General features: G+C 37.7%; 1 protein-coding gene across 1 annotated transcript; it reads right to left on the reverse strand.

Annotated features, from left to right (window-relative positions):
- Positions 1–6,124: 6,124 nt before the first annotated feature.
- On the reverse strand, positions 6,125–9,374 carry PPDPFL (pancreatic progenitor cell differentiation and proliferation factor like). Its single transcript, XM_083821817.1, has 4 exons — positions 9,221–9,374; positions 8,244–8,333; positions 8,056–8,155; positions 6,125–7,671 (listed from the first exon to the last, which is right to left on the reverse strand). Exons 1-4 carry the CDS (start codon positions 9,273–9,275, stop codon positions 7,659–7,661), a joined length of 258 nt encoding a protein of 85 aa, XP_083677943.1. The 5' UTR covers positions 9,276–9,374; the 3' UTR covers positions 6,125–7,658.
- Positions 9,375–20,429: the final 11,055 nt, after the last annotated feature.

The following is a 20,429-nucleotide window of genomic DNA, read 5'->3' on the forward strand; positions in this document are numbered from 1 at the left end:
GCTACATGAGATGAACTCCTCATGCTGTATTTGTAGTACAGTATTTCAGCAGCCAGATGCAAGCAGTGCTCTTTCCAGGTCACTCCTTTGCATGTGGGAAATGAAAGTGAGGTTTATTAACTGAACTTTACATTTGGCTGAATAGTCTTTTTAATCCTGAAAAGACACCATGAAGTATCCTTTATTTGTTCATTCTGAAAATACATCCCTGTTATCAACTAAATGGATGCCAAAGTAGCTGAAATCCTGCTAAAAATATGTCCTTACATATATTCTGCCTTAAGCTGCATAGTCATGCTTCATATTGTAAGTGATGTAGATTGGAAGTAACTTCGGACGATGAACTGCATTATTCTAAATTAAATGCATATACAAAATTGCAATAATATATGTCGCTAGGTTTCAGGGAGCAATTCTCAGGATCTAAAAAATAGATAAAAATAGATAACATTCTCTTGTTATCCATTTGCTCAAGAGTTTCAGCTCTTCAGAAATTTCAGTCCCTATAGCTGGAGCATTTGTTGGGTTAAAATAAATAAATAAATAAATAAAGCCTGAACCTTTACTGTAAAATGGTCACCAACCTTCACTACACCCATGACAAGAAATTTCTCCTGTTAAGTCTGGAACCCAAGTGGACCTCCAGAATTTCTTTCTGAAAACCTGTGACAGCTAGTGAGAGTTCAGTTTATTTACCCTGTTTACCTCCTCTCAGCCTGCCCATTTTTGTTCACTGCCAGTGTTGAAAGGAAGGGAGAATCAGGCCCCCATGAGTACATTACTACAGAGGTTAGTGTTGCTTTCTTGGAGATTAGGAAAATGCTTCCTCCTCTGACATTGCAAGTTAACATTAAATGCAACTCATTCCTTGTAACAGTTGTAAGTCAGAACATTTTGACATGTTTTTATCTGTCCTTTTACTGAAATAACACAGATTTAAAAAAAAAAAAAAAAAAGATGTTTCCAGTGAAATTCATAAAATTTTAACTTGAATACACACCTGAGGTATTTCTCAAGGAGTTTTTGCCTGGCTACAGCATATCACTGTGTTCCCTGTAAGGACTTAATCTGCTTTAATGCAACATGTGCATAAAATCTGGGGGTAATCAAGCAAGTATTTCCTGCAGAGAGTAACCCATAAAAGAGCTGTTAAACAAAACTCCCACTAGCCATTACAGGACCATATTCCATCAACTTATTTCAGAGATGTTATTTTTCTGCCAAAAAGACAAGGTTTATTTGAGGTAAAAGATTTTGCTGCAGTTCTATCTGCTGTTTTATAGCAAGGCTGTGGACTCTCAATCCAGTTTCCCTATTTGAGAGTTGATACAATATAAAAGATACCAGGCAGTGCCTGCTCTTTCTGAACTTCTACTATGTCCTTGATTATTTCCTGAAATATTTCATTCCTTTTCTTTTTTTTTTCCTCATTTTCCTTTTCATTTTCCTTTAACTTTTCCTTTTTCTTCCAGAGATGAAAATATTATGTCCTGGAGATGGGTTAACCCAATCTAGGATAATATAGGAATTTCTGGATGCCCTGGATGTTCTTTCTACATAATTTCTGTGTTATTGCTGCTTAGGTACAGAGAGGTAATTTATTTTTTTTTAATTAGTGCAAAGAGTAACTAAGAAAGAAGAGAGAGTGAGTGAGCATTGACATAAACATAAATATCTCTGAGCCTAGTGACCCCTATTTCCTTTATAATTAGGATTTTAGGTAGGTGGGAATGACTACCACAACAGTTCATTTTGTAACCTTTTTATTTTTTACTTCATATCCACCACCAAAGAATTTCCATGTATTTATTACAAAAAGCACTTTCATCTTAGTGAATTTCAGCATTAGGTGACATTGAAGAAGAATTACCTTTGGTTTGAATAAATCTCAAATGACTTTCCTGTTTGGGGGCTAAAATAAATGATCTGAGAGTGAGCAAGCTAAATATATAGAGGATGTAGTATTTGATTGATATTGAAATAGTTCTGTTCTAGCTGAAAAATGTTTTGGCCAATAAATTGCACTCATGGCATGCATTCCTTTAAAATATAGAATAAAGGCTGTGGATGCTTTAATGTCCAAGAAGAAGTGAAAGGATATCCATATTCAGAATTAGTCATAAAGGCTTATGTAATATTATAACACCTAGCAGCTGATGCATTTCAAGATTAATGTCCAATGCTGTGTTGCAAAATGCAGAATAAAAATCAGCCGTTAGATGGAAAAGTTAGGGTCTGTGCACATTTATCTTGGAACGCCCAAGCTGAGCTGCTTGGTCAGTGGAGCACTGCTGTAATGGAGCGTGGGTGTTTAGAAAGCACTCGTATCATGGAGCTGCCCCCTCCAGATAACACTCCTGTTGCATTCACAGCAAGGTGACAGATACACAGAGAACAAATACCTCCCCCTCTAAATACATTAACCAGTACTGACAGAAGATTAATGAAGGACAATAATTATGACAACCAGGAAAGAAAAAAAAAAAAAGAAGGAAAGTAACAATCTGTTTGCTTAATGCATTTTAGCCTGTCATTCCTTTGCAATGAAATTAGACAGAAATACAAAACACTAATGCTTCACCTAGGAAAAATATGTTTCTGGAAAGCACAGAAAGAGAACATTTGTCTGTTTGTTTGTTTGTTTGCTTTAAAATTGATTGCATTTTTTGCAGGTGATATTTTATTGTGACAATGAGAAAGAATTACCACATACCATGTACATTTACCTTGCCTTTTACATTCAAGACTTCACTTGATCTGCTACTCTCATGGGGAGATTCTCTAGCTCCTAACGTATTCTGTTAGTGTGATTCAACGGTAATCCTAGACTTCACCTGAATTTAAACATGCAGTGGGTCTGAACTGGAGTCGCAGCAGAATTAAATTAACATGGTTAAAACATAATGGGAAAATACCCATTCAAAGCAACTTATAATAAGTGATAACTTATAACTTATTGTGTATTTTACCCCTAGTATCATCCTTTTTATTTCTGCACTACTGTGAGACAGTGAGAGTTGCAGTTTAGAGGTTCTTGGAAAGACAGATTACATCTAAAATAGGTTCATTTAAGAACCTATTATAGGTTCCAAAATCTTCCTCAAAATCTAGCGCGAATTTTGAAATGCAGAAAATACCCTGTCTATTTATAATGTGACAATAGAATTAAACACACACAGAGAAAAATATAGAACACTTGTAATCAACAGGTGATTGAAAAACATTTTTAAATGTATTAAAAAAAAATGAGTGCATGTGGTATTTCATACAAGTAGTTTGTTGTAATGAGTAGGGCCTTTAAATATATCAAGATTTCAGATATTTAGCAGCCTTTTCATCAATTTCCATTTTCAAAAGAATTGTGATGAAGCATGTGGTTTAGGGTCCAAGATTTCAAACTGACCAACATTTTTATGCTGTTGCAATACCACAACATAACCTTTTTCCTTCTCATTTAGCTTTCCTAGCAATGGTTTGTATGTGCTCACCTTATCTGAAATAAGTAAACTACGGAGTGGGAAACATACTCTAAAAGCTTGGCTTTTAGCTTTCACCCACAGAAGCAAAAAGCATATCTCCAGCTGCTTCCATCTATTGATCCACTCCTATTGTGCTGAAATAATTCCTGAAGTAGGTATGGCTGGGGATTAAATAAAATGATACAACCTCTTCTGAAATCACTGTCAAGGTCCTTGAAGAGGTGGTGAAATCAGCACTTTAAAACTTTCTTGTTTGTTACTTGAGTCATGCATTCATGACTAACCCCTGAACCACTGCTCAAGGAGAAATTCAAGCTGGCAAAAATGGGAAAGATCTGTAAAGGCGGGGGTAATCAACTGTAGAAAATATTTGCTGGGGTGTTTTAAGGACTTTCCATCACTCACTAATTCAAAGTCAGTTTTAGATGTTTTTCACTTTTCTTGAAAAAAAAAAAAAAAGCAACAGAGAGAAAATAATGATAATAATAATAACCTCAATAATGTCTTTTGGAAAAATTATTCACAGTACTGATGCATTTCTCCAGGACACCCTGGCCTCAGCCTCCATGATGCCAGTGGTGAGACTGACACCCAGCCAATCCTGTCAGTCCTCTTCTGTTATGGTAGATGCTGGACCTCAGTGCACCCTAAAGATGACAAAACATTTTTATCTTGCACCCTGTACTGCTACGTCAGCTAAATAAGTAAGGTGGGATTACAGGTTTTACTTTATGGGTACGACTGAAAATAAATTCTCTTGAAGCCAAAGATGCCAAAGATTTAAGAAGATGCAGTGCCTGACAGCTAAGAAAAACAATGTTTTGAATGTACAGGCCCTTCCTCTTCCTGTTACGAGTTGATCTTATAAAAATATTCTCTCTCTCTAGCAATTGTGTCCCATCATAATGACTACAGAAACTTTTATATTTCTACTTTTGAGAAAAAGCCAATAGGATGACTCTGAACATACAGTTGATTACTGTAACTGGAAGCTGAATCTTCTCTTTTGTACAAGAAGGTGGCACAAGTTTGAGAAACAGTGATTTCTTTTTCTGCAATTTGAAGCATAGAGAAGTAGGATAAAAAAAAAAAAAAAGGAAAAAATATTTTTTCCCCTGGCTTCCTCCCATTATACTTATCTGATTCTCTTTGTTGTTAGTGATAGCCATTTTCTATTACAAAGACATATCTCCTGGTGACTACATGCAGTATATTTCACATCTGCTACTGCTGGAACAGCTTAAAATGGCATATGACAGAGTGCACAAGAAGAGAAATATGACAGAGTCCCTCCATAACCGAAAAGTCAGCCAGCACACTGAACATGGTAGTGGTCAAAATTTTCATGGTCAGCAGCTGTGAATACAATAATCCAAAAAATATTTTGCCAACAATATTAAATCTGGTACTGAATGAACCCTGCTTAGGTTTTCCTTTACAGAAGAGTTGAGAAGTGACATTAAGAGAAAAAGTGTGCATTCATGAAGAAATAATACATGATTAGTTAAAAAAAATAAAGTAAAATGAAGAGGGATTTGCAAGTATTTTACATTTCAGGAAGCTGTTATATCACAAACAGAAACAAAGCTTTCAACTAAGTTACAAATAAATGTTAAAGTACATTGTTTATGGGAGTCTTAATCACTGCACATATTAGAAAAAAAAAAATATTCCTGACAACTCAAATTGATTTTGATTTGTGGTTCATTCTTTTATTGAAAACCTGTTTCTTAAGTGGGTTCATTTATCATTCTTGCTTCTATAGAACAGGCTAGTATACAAAAATAAAATCTCATTTCATAGAAATAGCTATAGTCCTTACAGTTATTCATTACTATTTTCCATACAATATATGTAGTATGACAGTAGGATGCTCTTTTTTAAATATGTAGTATGACATGATGCTCTCATAAAGTCTGCTTATCTCACATGCAGGCAAGAAAATTCTTGAAAGAAAAATGCAAATTTATTACATTTCTTCCAAATTCTAGCCACCTTGACATTGCAAAACAGAATTTGTAAGGCCATCACTCTTGCGTCACTCATACCCCAAGGGAAGTGGTGGCATCACAGTCTCTGGGGGTTTTCAAGGAAAGGTTGGACCTGGTGCTTAGGGACATGGCTTAATGGGTGATATTGGTAGTAGGGTGCTGGTTGGACCAGATGGTCTTGGAGGTCTCTTCCAACCTTAATGATTCTGTGATTCTCATTTACATTTTGTCCTACCAGAATGCAGATTTTCAGAATATTTGCAAACAATATTCTCTAGTCATCTAAAAATAGTTATATATATATATATATGTATAGTTTCTCAATCTTATATTACTCTTAAAAAAAAAAAAAAAACAGCATTTCTTTCTTCTATGGCTTTAAGCATCTTCAGAAAGAGCTACAATCACCCTTCCAAAACTAACAGTCTTAGATTCCTCTTTCTTTCCTTTACAATACAAGGTTACATTAAAATGTGTCTTTTTCCTAGCTTATGTTCTACCCTTCTTTTTTTCATCTCACATCAAAGTTTAAAGTGGCTAAACGAAGAATGTCAACCCTAAGTTTCAGTGGGAACTCTGAATTTTTATACTTAACGTAACCAAAATAACAATGTTTAATACAAAACCAAAAAAACCACCACCCACACCACAAGAAACACTGAATAACAGTTTGTATTAGAGCTCCAAAATAAGTCACATTAAAAACAGATTAAATCTTTATTAATACAAAAAAACTTTATATAAAAAAAGTTCATTCTGTACACTTAGAGAAAGGACAAAGATGAAGCTGCACAATAGCAATAAGGTAAAAAGATACAACAAGGCAATTTAAAGATTCCTGAAACTGTTTTTATCATTGAGTTCTTTTCTGTTGTCGTGCCAGGCACCTATTGCCTGTAACAAAAATATAAGCTTCCTGAAACCATTGCTTGATATACTTTAGATTTTTAAGCATAACCACGACAATCACTACTCCATAATAACATTTTAAAAAGTTACACTTGTATGGATGTTTGCTATTGTTACTTCATCCAGTGATGGACAAAGGTCAGGTAGATTTGGTGATAGTACATCAAAAAGTTGTGTAGATAAATATACAGAAATGATGTCATCCAGCAAAATATTTGTAATTTTCTATGACCGTTGATGCATTTCAGTCATACCCAGTAGAACAAACAATCTGATGTACTGCTTTGCAATGCTGAAGGCCAAATGAAAGCATACTACAGTACATTTCAAAAGCAGAAATCACGACAAAGGTAGACTTGGTTAATAACATTAACATTATTTGAGTTGAACATTTTGGCAGTTCCTAGATGTAAGAAACTAAGCTAACAGACAGCAGTGAATACTGATAGGAGTAGTCACCTGAGAACAAGTGGGTCTTTAAGAGGCAGCAAAGCACGTGAGAGTAATTTAAAAGTAAAACAGAGCTGCAAGTATCAGCTCTGATTAAGGTTGCTCTTCTACTTGGCAAATGTCAGTATCCATTAGGATTACTGGTTTCTTGTCTCTCTGCTATTTTATCCTTAAACATGCAGAGACGTGAATGAAAGCTGTACCTGTGTATTTAGGGTTGTGATCTACACACCCAGCTGGAACAAAGAGAACAAACTGATTACTGTTTCTTTGTGTAATCAGGCTTTATAAAACCAAAGCTATTAGTAAGCATTCTTGTAAACTCTGCTCACTGTTAGTGCTACCGAATAAATGATAAAAACATACACCTCACAGTCCAGAGTAGGACTGCTCTGTTTGTATCCTGTTTACAGCAGAGTGAATGTCTACAGAGCTGACATACTGAAGGTAAAACTTAAGATACAGTATCACCTATTGCAAAGTCATCCCATAGATATACTTCTCCTAAACCTACGCTATCTTACATCTTTTTTTTTTTCTTTTTTTCTAAGTATCCAAGTAAGTCATAAGGATATTTAATCCAGGTAACTTTCATTAGTCATCTCAAATTATAGTAACTCTGTAATGAAAAAGGTAAGTCATGGACATGTCCATTATGCAATATTGTTTAAGCTACTGCCAAATCTTTTTTGAAAGTACACCTTTCCTTCCTCCCAAAGGTTTTGTCATCTTCTTGCAGCTGAACCCAGACATTCAGAAGATCCCAAGCCTCTTGGAAAAATAAGTCTGTGCGTAGTATCTCAGTCAGTAATCCAGTTTGCTGTCATATTCAACTGTTGGCACTGCAGAAGAATATATACAAAAAGGTTATGAGTAAGATTATCATTACATTTTCCACAAAGGTATTTATCTGCCTAAGCATTTTTTTATTCATTTATATAATCTTTTTAACAAAGTAAAATGGAACTACATAAGTAGGTGTGCAAGTGCTATGGGTAGAAGATTAAATAAATATTGCTACAAATGACAGTAATAGTCACTAGCATAATATATAGTATGAGTCCAGTTATTAAAATGAAAACATGGGAAGCTTCTGTATACCTTGCAGTATCTTTTATTTAAGTCATCAAAACAGCATTGTACCCCCAGGTTGTTTTAGCTGATTATGACTTGTTTAATAGTACTTTTACCAAAGGGAAAATATAATGAGTAGGAACAGGACTCACCTGCTTGCTGATAGTGTTTTTCTGCCAACAGTTGGTGGAGATGGTTCACAGTGGAAAAAGCTTTTTATCCACCAACATTTATCAAGTAATTCAGGTAACCCTGCCAAAAGGGAAAAAGCTTGCACTGTTAGACACTAGCAGAATAACAAACAGACAGAATCCAGAATACTGCAAGAAAGGAACAATACCATGAAATGCTTTTTCCTGGTCCGTAACACTCACAGGATCTGAAGAGCAGGAGGAGCTGGAAGAAACACTGGATTCTGAGTTCTGTCTTGCTGTTCACAGAAAAGAAGAACATACGTGATGGAAAAACTGAATGGATTTCCATGCCAACAAATTTTCAGACCTGCTACTGTCTCAGAGGAAACAATGTTTGTAAAAGATAAACTTAACTACCACTACTTAGCTACAAAGTATGGCTTCAATATTTTATATACCAATTTACTGTGGTTGTTTAGGTGTAAGCTTTTATCAAAATTGGTCTCAGTCTACTTACTTTTCACACAAAAGCACATTGAGATCTGCTTGTACAGATTTCACTGAAATCAGCAATGTATCTTATGATCACTTACACATTATACAATAACCAGGCAGAAAACAACTTAGCTTCTGTACCTGCCGTTGTGTTACAGCTATAAGTCCTGTATTTGCACTATAGTATTGCATCTTGTGCTATAGGGTCTTAAAAAGACCAGATGTAGTCTCACACTGGCAACTGCTTCATGCACTAAGAAACAAATACGTGAGTTGATAGTGCATTCTGTCTAAGTCTGCAAAGCAAATATGAAATACAGCCAGAAGCCAGGATTTGTTTGCCTAATGCTTTTCAGTGTCATGCTGTACAGTAAGAAGATTGTTACTATGTATTTCTAATGAACTGTTATGAAGAGGAAAAAAAAAAAAATAAAAGAGTAGGTGAATAAAACAAAGCAGATACTCATTAAAACTGCAGTTCCTGAATAGAGAGAGAGAGAGAAAAAAAAAAAAAAAAAAAAAACCACCCTCTTGCCTCCAGCTCATTCAGAAATCTCCCGAAACACTTCCTAACTTTCTCCTGCGGCAACAACTCGGGTGTCCGCACGCAGAGGCTGGGGGCTCAGCCCCCGGAGCATCCCGGAGCCGGGAGGATCGCGGGGCAGCCCCGCACCCCCAGAGCACTTACTGCGGTAGTACTGGTTCTTGGCCAGCAGGCAGCCGGCGGAGGGTACCGAGGCCATGGCAGCGGGGAAAATACTTCTCTCCGGTGGAGAAGCAGCCGTCGAGAGGACTCTATATAGATAGGTCACGGCGACGGGCGGCCCGCCCCGGGGGCGGTGGGACGGGACGGGACGCGACGGGACGGGATGGAGTGGGACGGGGCAGGACGGGACGGGATGGGATGGAGCCAGCCCCCGCCGCGCTGCTGCCCCCAGCCTGTGTCACCTCCGTGCCACCGACAGCACTGACCGTGGCATGTGCTTGGGGCACAGCCTGGGACTTCCTCCTCTAATCACTTTTCCGTGGTTAAAAAATAAAATAAAATTATTATTATTATTATTATTAATAATTTATTGTTATTATTAATAATATTAATTATTATTAATATTATTATTATATATATAATAATATATATATAATACATATAATACATATAATATATAATAAATAATAATAATAATATAATATATAATAATAATAATATAATATATAATAATAAAATATAATATATATAATATATATATAATTAATATTATTATTATTAAATAATATTAATAATAATAATAATAATAATAATAATAATAATAATATAAATCTTCACCTAGATAAATGCACAACTCTCCTTATGTTTTTTTAAACCTTATCTCAAGGCAAAGATTGTCATAAAATGTGCTGCCTCCCCTCTCACACTCGTTAATGGTGAAAAAGTAACTTTGGCTATTTGAAGTGTTCCTGCTTCACGAGGAAGTATTTTATCACTATTTTTTTCATAACGAGTTGTGGGTGAGAACATGGGTGGTGTGTGATATACCATGGTACTGCAACGTATCTGACTGCCTGAGTACTGTGCCCTATCTCAGACGATAGGGACATAGTTCACAGTAGCTCCTCACATATTTCTAAGCATATAAATCATACTGCAGGGAAACTGCCTGTAAGATAAAACTTGTACAGCAGCTGGGCCAGAAGAGCCTTTTTACTGACCTGCTGCCTGAAACTTGACAACATGGTGGTCTTTCCTTAGCAAAGCCTGAAGGCTCACCTTTGCAAAACTACAAGACTGAGAGAGAAAACAGTTTGCAGCTGGGCTGGTATCAAGAACTTGGATGAATTACCTAATATGTTTATCTTGTTATGTAAAAAAGCACCAAAAAGGTAGAAAATTCTACAAGTGCTTTGATACCCTATTCACAGCTCTTCCTGGCTCTGTGTCTGGGCGTTTGTAGTGATAGCACTGTGTCCTGACTGAGCTAGTAACATTGTCTTTTACTGTATCTGCCATTCTTTTCCAGCTTTAAGATCTTGATTTAATCTACTCATAACCTTTTCAAGGTCATTACTTTAAAAAACAACAACAACAACAAAACTGATTAGGGTCTAAAATGCCCATGGTTTAGGCACTGTATTTGGTAAGAAGGCAGGCATAGGTGGTTCTGCAGCTATCCTCATGAATCCTCCACCTACATTGGAGTTAAAGCAAAACAATCAGGACCTCGGGAACACCAGCTCTGTGAAACTTTAGCTTGCTTCATGGCTGCATGTGTATTATTTTAGCATATCATTTAGTGTACATGGTCGTTTACCGGTTTTGTTTTGGAGCCCTCTTTCATGCATTGCACTGGAATAGAAAGTACTTATTTGATGAGAACTTTTCCACTGTTTCTCGCACTCTCGCACTCAACCTATCTATTGTACTCTCTTCAAGTAATGCTCTGAATACAGAACTATGGATTTTTCCAGTTTTTTTCTGCCATGGTTATTTTGACAGAATGCTTCTAAAATACTAGTATATTTGTTTTCACAGCATTACAACAAAGTCAAGGTGTGCTATTATCTGAAGTTAACAAGCATGAGTTCTGAGATTCAAAGGAGCAAAGATAAAAGAATTCACACAGCTTCCCTGTCTCATTTGAGAGAGGTCTAGGACTTGATTTTTATACCTATTCAGTACTATGCCACATTTTATTTACCCACTTATAGCTCTCATTCACTTCAGATCCAGATTTAAGCATTCAGTCCCTCAACAGGGGTACAATAAGGGGGATAAGAATCAGATTCTTATCAGACTGAAAAAATAGGTTAGTGGTCATCTATGATAAATTTATTGTAAGTAAATCCTGTAGTGTCAGTTTCAAACTTAGGAGTAAAGTTATAATTTAGCTTTTGGGACAGCATTCAGTAGCTTTAACCCCTGACCAGTCCTTTTCTCCCTTGGAAGTCTTTGCTGCACTCACTACTCACTTTTCATGAACATGGAAATCCTACTGAATATACTCTCGGATCTCTGCAACTTCACAAGCTTCAGCTCATATCCATGTTTCGTGCCAAAAGAGACAGGGCCCCAAGAAAACAAAAGGTACATAATCCCCAGTTTTATAGAAATGCATTTCCAGAAGGAGTATTTTAAGTCTTTTGACTGACTAATACTGTGACCTTAAAAAATGTGTTCCTTTAACATTTGTGTATGCATAATTATAAAATAAACCCAACATTGGATTATATGTCATCCCATGAATCATAGATACTTATCAAATGTATAACTTAGATCTAGAAATTAAAGTAACATGACACATTAACTGAATGAATCTCCCAACTAATCCTGCCAGCATTACCTGATATAACCCATTTTCAGACAGTAAAACATCCCAGTGACAACAACAAAAAACAAAAGAACTGTCTATTTTGAGCTTCACTTTGAAGCTGATCTGTTAATTATTCACTAGAAAAAGTTTATCTAATAAACATGGCTACTCTTTCAGTTCTTGGAATACATGAACAGGATGCCTATCTTTTTCTGGGACTTGTTTTGGCTGTTTTCTTCTATGCACTTCTGTGCCAACTTTTTGAATTTTCCTTGGTGCTTAACCTTGTGGAAGAGTAGTGTGACATTTGAAATTGTACAGTGTTGCTTTATGCTTCTGTCCCTGGAATGATTGTACCAGTATTCTGCTATTAATGTTTAGAAAGATGCAAACAAATTCAGTGAAAGCATCTTTCCACATGCGTATGCGGAAAGGTATATTTTTGACAAGTCATGGTTAACTATTCCCTTCTCCCGAGTTTCTGGAAGAACAGATTTTGCACACCTTTAATTGCACATCTTTTAATTGTCCAGTCTCATTGCCTACCCACAACTAACATTTCAGTCAAGTTTTGTACAGAAAGCTTAAATTACTCTTATTTGAAGGGAATTGTTGTTTAAATTGATGGTATGACTTTGCATGAAAAGTATAAACTTCCCTGAGCAGGATTTTATAATAGGTGTATTAACATTTTCAGATCACATCTTTCACACATCTTTCAGTAACTCTAATTATTCACTGCCTCAACAAATTGTTTTGCATACTACTTCTTGACTAATTGTGAAAGAAGCATATAGAAAGAGGCTTACATTAAAGAAATGAAGGAGCCCTACTATGTAAAGAACCTTTGATATGCAAAAACTAGTTATTAAAACCTGTTGGGTTTGTTAGCTACTTCCAAGGAGCAGTGCCACCAGTTATCTTTTCCTTCATTTGATTTACTCTTCAAATATTCCTCCAAGTCAGACAGCTCTGCAGGAATGCGGGGCTAATCTATCAGAAGCAAGAAGATTTGAGGAACTAATGAAGAATTAAATGGCAGTGTGCAAGGCAACAGGGGGAATGATATGTTCTGTCACAGCCTACAAAAGACACACAGAGACATAAAGCTGCTGGGGAGAGCCTGAGCACTCTGACTCTGGAAAAGACTGCAAAAGCAAAAACTGCGGCAGTGGGTGGCACCACTGCAGTTCATCAGCTCTCTACTAATGACAATTCCTGGTCATGAAGTAGTTGTTAATGGCAGTTCTGGCACTTATTATTATTATTAATTAGCTAATAATAATAATCCTTAATTTTATAATCCTCACTACAAATGTGAAGGGAATACTCCAAAACCAAACCAAACCAACCAACCAACCAACCAAACAAACAAACAAACAAAACACTTAAACAAAAGAAAATTAGTTATTTTTGTGATATGTCTGACCATTTATTCTCTTTCTGCCGAACACTGAAATTCTTGTCTTATGTTTGTTCTTCCTCAGAGGAAACAACAACAATCTCCATGTAAGTAAAGACATCAGATGACATGACACTGAAAGCAAAGAGTAAACACTGAAGGTTGGACTCCAGGCAGCACATCTCTGAATAATGCGCATTGCCTGAAATGTCAACAAAAGTAGGGAAAACACATTTTTTGACCTGTAAACTGCATTGCCAAAATAATATACATTGCTGAACTATCGGTACAACTTTGTGTGCTTACAGGTAAGTACATCAAGTTTTCAAAACTAATAGTTACAAGTTTCTCTTCATTCAGTCCTATGCCTGAAGGAATACTAAAAAAAAAAAAAAAAAAAGAGAGAAAAGTGTGTCATTTGAGCTCAATTTTAGCATTAATTGAAAGACATTTTCGATCCAGATACAACAAGCTGCACAAGCTTGACTAAATTCTTCCAGACAGCTATATAATTTACATCTTTTTAAGGCAGCACACAAATACTTGGATTTTTTGTTACTTTCATTTCTCAAGTATTCCAAATAAGAAAATCTAAGGTTCCAGGATGACCATATATGGGTGTTATAAATAGTATTCTTTAGAAACAGAATATGCAATTGAATGGAATATAATAGAAAGAAGTAAAGTTGAATCATATGCATGTTAATATACCCCTTCAATATGCCCGAAGGTGGGTGGGAGTGGGTTAGTATCTTTGTCTGTTTTGGATCACATAAGCATTTTATTGTGTTGCATCTACTTTTTTTCTGATATCTATAAGCAGTACTGAACATCTAATTTAACTAAATTCACTTTAGTTCCTATGGTTTCATACTTTTTTCCTTTGATAGACATGCAGCAGTGCAGCATGAAATACATTTTTCATAGAAGATGCAGAAAAATAATGTTAGAAAGCATATTGTCATTAATTTAAAGAAAAAAAAAAAGAAAGAAAAAAAAAGAGAGAAGTGTGAAAATGTAATCAGGAGAGTCCTACAAACCATTTCTTATAAATTCACATGTAAATTTCAGCTACACTCCAGATTTATGCTGAAGACTGTTCCTTGCAGCCCTTGGAGTTTTCTGGACTTACAGTTGTGTCTGTGTAGACATGATATATTGCCATATTTTGCATGATTGCAATATTTTGCATGATTTTGCACTTGAGTCCCATGCCATTGACTGTCTCCAAAGCATAGATTTTGAAGCGCACACAGTCTCTGCTCTGATTCACTTCTGTACCTACTTTCTTTCTGTCCTTGCAAGTAGCATGGACTCAGCCTCCCACATTGGACTCAACCTGACACCACCACTGTTCTGCAAAGACATCTTAGAAGGTACTTATAGCCTAACGTACCATAGTATACATGCACTGTTCCTCAGCACTGAGATATGACACCCTTGGCATCCCCATTTCTTGGCTAGTTGCTCTGTCACCAGGCCAGATGCTCAGAACGGAGCAGCATGAGGTGCAAAAGGAATCAAGGAGTTTGTGAACATGAAGCACACATTCATAATTTTGCAGCTGGAAAATTTCCCATTCACCAAGCAACAGAGCTGGCCCAGGCCAGCATCCACCACATTACAGAACTGTTTCAAATTTGACAAGCCAAATATAGTATACTTGTATGTCTGGGTTAGAGCAGACTGTCAGGGCAGGCAAAGCCACGAAGGTGTGTAGGAACCCCATATGGTGAGGTGACTATGTCCTGTGGTCAGATGATCTGTGGCCCTTTTGATGGAGGTGACAAGCTCCCTTGCCCCTGCCCCATCTTCAGAATGCCTATGCTAATGTCCTACTGAGTCCTGTGAGGGTGGTTAGAAGGCTGGAGGAATGTCCTTCTGCCAGGTCACATCAGAATAACCTACAGCTCAGCCCATACAACAGTCCTGGCAGTGTTGAAGGCCATGTCTGAAATTGTTCACACACTGGCTTCTAGGAAGCTTTAAAGGATACACTGCTGCAGGAATTTATTCTGCTAGAGTGAGTGGTTACTCATTCCTGGGAACAAGAAAGAGGAACAGGCTGGATGGTCAGGCCAGGCTGGATGGGGCCTTGGCCAACCTGATCCAGTGGGTGGCATCCCTGCCCATGGCAGGGGTGTTGGAGTTAGACGATCTTTAAGGTCCCCTCCAATCCGAGCCATTCTGTGATTCTATGACAGTTGTTTAAACTCTATTAAAGTGACAAATGTCCTCTGATTTAGTGAAAGCCATGTTTTCAGGAAGACCTAGAAGCCCCATTTAGACAGCTCATTTTGCTAACACATTTTTCTATTCCATGCCACTTTTGTCTCTACTAGCAGGTAGGAGAGGGAATTCCTTACTGATCACAGTTCAGGGCTGTGTGCTGTCCCTGAGAAGGAAAGCAACAGATACAACACAATGGTGAAGAAGTCAACTGCGTACTATGATAGAGCATGATCTCCTCCTGCCTAATTCAAGTCTCCTAAGGCCTTTAGAGCACCCCAGACATCAGAAGTCAACTCAGGTATATGACAGTGACATCCCACATCAGACCCGGTGCAGTTACAAATTCTGCACAATGCACTCTGAAAACAAAAGCACCATGCAGTTCCATAACCAGTAATATAACACCATTGCTATTTTCTGCACTTTTATGGCATGACTCAAAACAGTAGTGTGATCTCATCTTTCTCTGGCATCCCAGATATCTCTCCAGCAAAGCTTTCCTTCTGTCTGCCCACATCTAAACCATAGTCTCAGGAAGAGATATTTCATGATAGAAATATACCCTTGAGAAATCTTGGCCAAGTTTTAGCCATACTCTCATGATGAGATTCCTCAGCCTATGGAAGGGCAGGCCAGACACTAGCAGAACTATCAGATAGTGGGCACTCTGGCAAAGGAAAAAGAATGTTCTCTACCATCCCTCACAATGGAGAATGAGATGAGGAATGCTTTAGGGCAGGTTCACAGTTTCAGGAAGATAAGATAGTGATAATGTGTAGTCATGATGAAGTGATCTATTCCATTAATCTCTACTTTACTTACACTTTGCTCCTCTTCTAAAACAGGCTATATGATGTCTGCCATATGTGAGTCACTTGGAACTTAGCTAGAAGGAAGCTTTGCATGAGGCAGGAAATTATAAGTAGTTCTGGATGTGGACAATCTGCAAAGATTCTAGTGTCCCCAAAGCACATCATAGCAATATCATACATCACATCTTCTCTGGGCAACATGTTCCATTACAACAATATCTGCAACATGTCTCAGATACCTGCTCCATTTTCTAGAGGGACACCTGAAGCAACATAGAACTCTTAATTCACTCACAAATCAGATCAGTCTGCAGACAGGCATCATGGAGGAACACCAACAGTGCTGTACTTCTCATGCAACAGCAACAGGCTGGATCCTCAGTTCTTTATACTTACTGTTTCTTTCTTCTTTCACACTTTAACCAGTTGGCCTCAGAACTGGAAATATCTTTATGGCTGACCTGGGACTCTGACATATTTTCTAGATTCTCACACACTTAAAGTTTGTCTGTACCAGTGATTAAAAATGATTGGGACCTTTCTCTGGCCCTGAAGACAATTGATGTGGAAAAGCCCATATCCATACTGTTTTATACTGCAAAACAAGTTAGGTATGCCCAAAACTGTCCATGAAGAATTGTCTCTTGCTTGTGTTAAACCCCAAGCTGCCTGGGATTCTTCTGGGATGAAGCCAGGGAAAACCACAAACCATTCCAGCACCTTTCTAACTATTACATAGCATAGACAATCAGCTTCTGACAAAGTTTCTGACAAATCAGTTTCCTGACAAGCTCCCCGGCGTAAACTTATGGTTTAACTAATTTGATACAACTTCACTGATGCCCAGTGTAAGAGGTCCCGAGCCAAATAGGCTTACAAAAAAAAAGTGAGTCTTTTGCACTGTCTCCTGCAAAGCTGCCTTTACAACCCCATTGCCAAATCTTCCAGCACAGCAAGAGCTGGTGCATAGTCCCATTCAGCAAGCGGGGGGGGGGGGGGGGGGGGGGAAGGGTGGAGGTCTCTGCCTGAAGTATCCTGCATGTCAGCAATGAAAAAGCTAGAGAATAGTCACTGCCAGTCCCTGCTTCCATGACAACTTAAGATCTCCCTAAGAGCAAAAAAAGTGAAAAGAACAAAACAAGCAGTTTCTTTGGGAGTCTCTTTAGCTCTGATTTAGTTTGTGAGCTGCTTTAGTTCTAGTCTCAGTCCTGCTAGAAACCATTGCTGAGCCTCTAGATGTGACATACTGACACTGCACTTCAAGTTGCCTCCATGAAAACTCAAAGTGAGCCAAGCTGAGTCTCAGGGTAAGAAATACCCAGCATCCCAGCAGAAATTGATGCCAACCACCAACACACCTCACTAGTAATGAAGGCATAGTTGACAGCATTTGCTGAAGTTGAGGAAAGATGATAAAAGTCTTCCTCAGGTCCCCTTGCTTATGCATCCATGTGTTTATGTCTGAGAACTCTTTTTGACGTGGTTTGCATGATATTTGCTAGTTCATGTTGTGTTTGGCTATGTACCGTGGACCTTATCTGCATGCTGTTTTTTTTTTCCTATCCTGTTTTGCTTGGTTTTGGTCTTTGACCTAGTTTTCCCTTCTCCTCTTTGAATAAACATGTTTGAACTGCTAAGGCATGTTGATCTCTCTCATTTCTATGAGTAATTCTGGGGCCCCTGAGTATTCATCTCCTTGTATGACCAGCTGTTGCAAGGCAGAACAGCCAGCTCCTGGGGAGTTCAGGGTCCAGAACTAGAAGACAGCATAGAGAGTAGAGACAGGAGCTCCAAAAGTATAAGCAAGGCTTTCAGAAAAGGAGAAAACAACATGTTGCCAGGTAGACAGTGTGTTTGTGAACTGGGAGCTTAGCTTTGACAGTTTATAGAAGTATCCTTTTCAGGCCTGCCAGACCCCAGGATCTAAAGGTGATAGCCTTTGGTTAGACTGGAGGGAGAATGATCCTCTTTCTGTTCAAGGCAGGAAAAAGTTTTTATTCCTCCCTTATTAAATGTGCTAGTGGGAGAAGAAGCAATTTATCCACCAGTATTGGTTTACCTAGGGAGCTGGGATTGTTCAGCCTGGAAAAGAAGAGGCTCAGGGGCGACCTTATCACACTCTACATATACCTTAAAGGAGGCTGTAGCGAGGTGGGGGTTGGTCTATTCTCCCATGTGCCTGGTGACAGAATGAGGGGGAATGGGCTAAAGTTGCACCAGGGGAGGTTTAGGTTGGATATTAGGAAGAACTTCTTTACTGAAAGGGTTGTTAGGCATTGGAATGGGCTGCCCAGGGAAGTGGTTGAGTCACCATCCCTGGAGGTCTTTAAAAGACATTTAGATGTAGAGCTTAGTGAAATGGTTTAGTGGAGGACTTGTTAGTGTTAGGTCAGAGATTGGACTAGATGATCTTGGAGGTATCTTCCAACCTAGACGATTCTGTGATTCTGTGATTCTGTTTACTGACATTGATTTATATCAAATGACATGACGATGTCTAATGGCATTTAATGATATAAAATATGATGTAAAATCACAGAAATGGGTGCTTAGACTGATGTAATACTGGTTGAAGATATCTCCTGAAGGTACCTGGGAGGCTGACCATACTCTGTTCAAGATATAGGTTTCTCTCCTCAGTGACTGGACTCTGCACTTATGGAAGAGAAAACTCTGCATATAGCTGCTTAACTCTCTCCTTGACCATCACTCAGTTCTTATAGTTTAAAATATTCTCAACCTTGCATCAGTTTCTTTCATTTCTTCCTGACAAATGAGAATTGATGTCTATGTGGAGGTTTGCAATTTCAGAAACACATGTATACGTGTAATATAATTGTACTGCTCAGGTTCAGAGTAGGTTTTCTTAGCCAAAAAGGAAAAACAAAAATTAGACAGGGGTCTACAAAATTCAGTCAGTAGTGTAGTCAAAGTATAACACAGCTAAATTAAATTTTCATGTTTACTCTCATTTGATCAGTGTTTTATGTACTTCTTAGCACAAGATCTTGTACAAAGGGGTGAGTTTAGACACTAATTTACCAGTGAGATGAATGATATGAATTTTGTCATTTTTATTCACACCTCTGAAATACAATAGCTGTAAAATGGCCTTACAAGGGTCAGTCTCATCTACGAGGAGTCTGGTCAGACAAAAAGTACACTGCCCATTTCCCTCACCCTGTTTAAGTGGAATCTTTCCCTTCATTTCACTTGTGATATAGTTAAATTAACTGCAAGTTTCTGGAGTGAGCTCAAGTCCAACAGATCCTTTATAAATTTGGAAATGGAAAGCATTTCACACTCTGTGTGAAAATTGACTATTGGCAGAAAACTGAAATTGGCAGCAATCGAAAAGGTACACTAAATTATTATGTATGAGATCACAGATTAGGGTTAACACTGATTTGCTTCCTCTATGCCTCCTCCTGTTTTCCATCTTCTCATGTCAGTGGCAATCAAATCTATTCCCTTTGAAGAATTTGCTTGTTAAAACCACCAAATTATAGAAGACCACCAAAGCCACTAATGTGCCATAGCCACCAAAGGTAACATTTCAATCTTTATAGTGGAATGCACAGGCAAGATGAAACAGTCACTCCGATAAAAACAGAAACAATGTCTGATTGTTAAACACTTGAAAATATCCTGGAGGATATAATACAGGACACGTGTCTGTCTTGCGGTACCATTTAGAGGGCTGAAATGTAATAACTGGCTCAAAACAATAGAATGAGCAAATGCAGTGGAAACAGCAGTGAAGGACATACAGATTTGTGTTTAGAGCACAGCGACAGTCAAACTGACCCAATGCATGAAATGCATTTTTTTAATGCCTCTAAATCTTATAGACTGTTCTTCCCATAGAGAAATTGAGTTACCAGTTCATGACTGAGAAGTATTTCAACGTCATGGATCCCTCCACCTGAGACTCTTAGACAGAAAATGAAAAGATAAGTATTGAATAAACATCTAGGATGAAAAGGCTTATTGCATTGTGAAGGAGGATGACACAAAGGATGTGAAGGAGGATGACACGAAGAACAAGATTACTGTTAAACCTATTTCAGTTTCCTGGTATCATCCAATTTTAAGCGGCCTAAAATAGAATGAGTCTTCAAAGAAGACAAAGGAAATAACTAGTGG

Source organism: Anser anser (genome assembly GCF_964211835.1).
Source record: "Anser anser genome assembly, chromosome: 2".
NCBI classification, from domain to species: Eukaryota; Metazoa; Chordata; class Aves; order Anseriformes; family Anatidae; genus Anser; species Anser anser.

Coding starts and splice junctions, on each gene's coding strand:
- PPDPFL (XM_083821817.1), bottom strand. CDS start 9,275: ATGGCCTCGGTACCCTCCGCCGGCTGCCTGCTGGCCAAGAACCAGTAC. Junction 8,334..9,220: donor CAAGAACCAGTACTACCGCA/GTAAGTGCTCTG, acceptor TTCTGTGAACAG/CAAGACAGAACTCAGAATCC. Junction 8,156..8,243: donor CCAGGAAAAAGCATTTCATG/GTATTGTTCCTT, acceptor CCCTTTTGGCAG/GGTTACCTGAATTACTTGAT.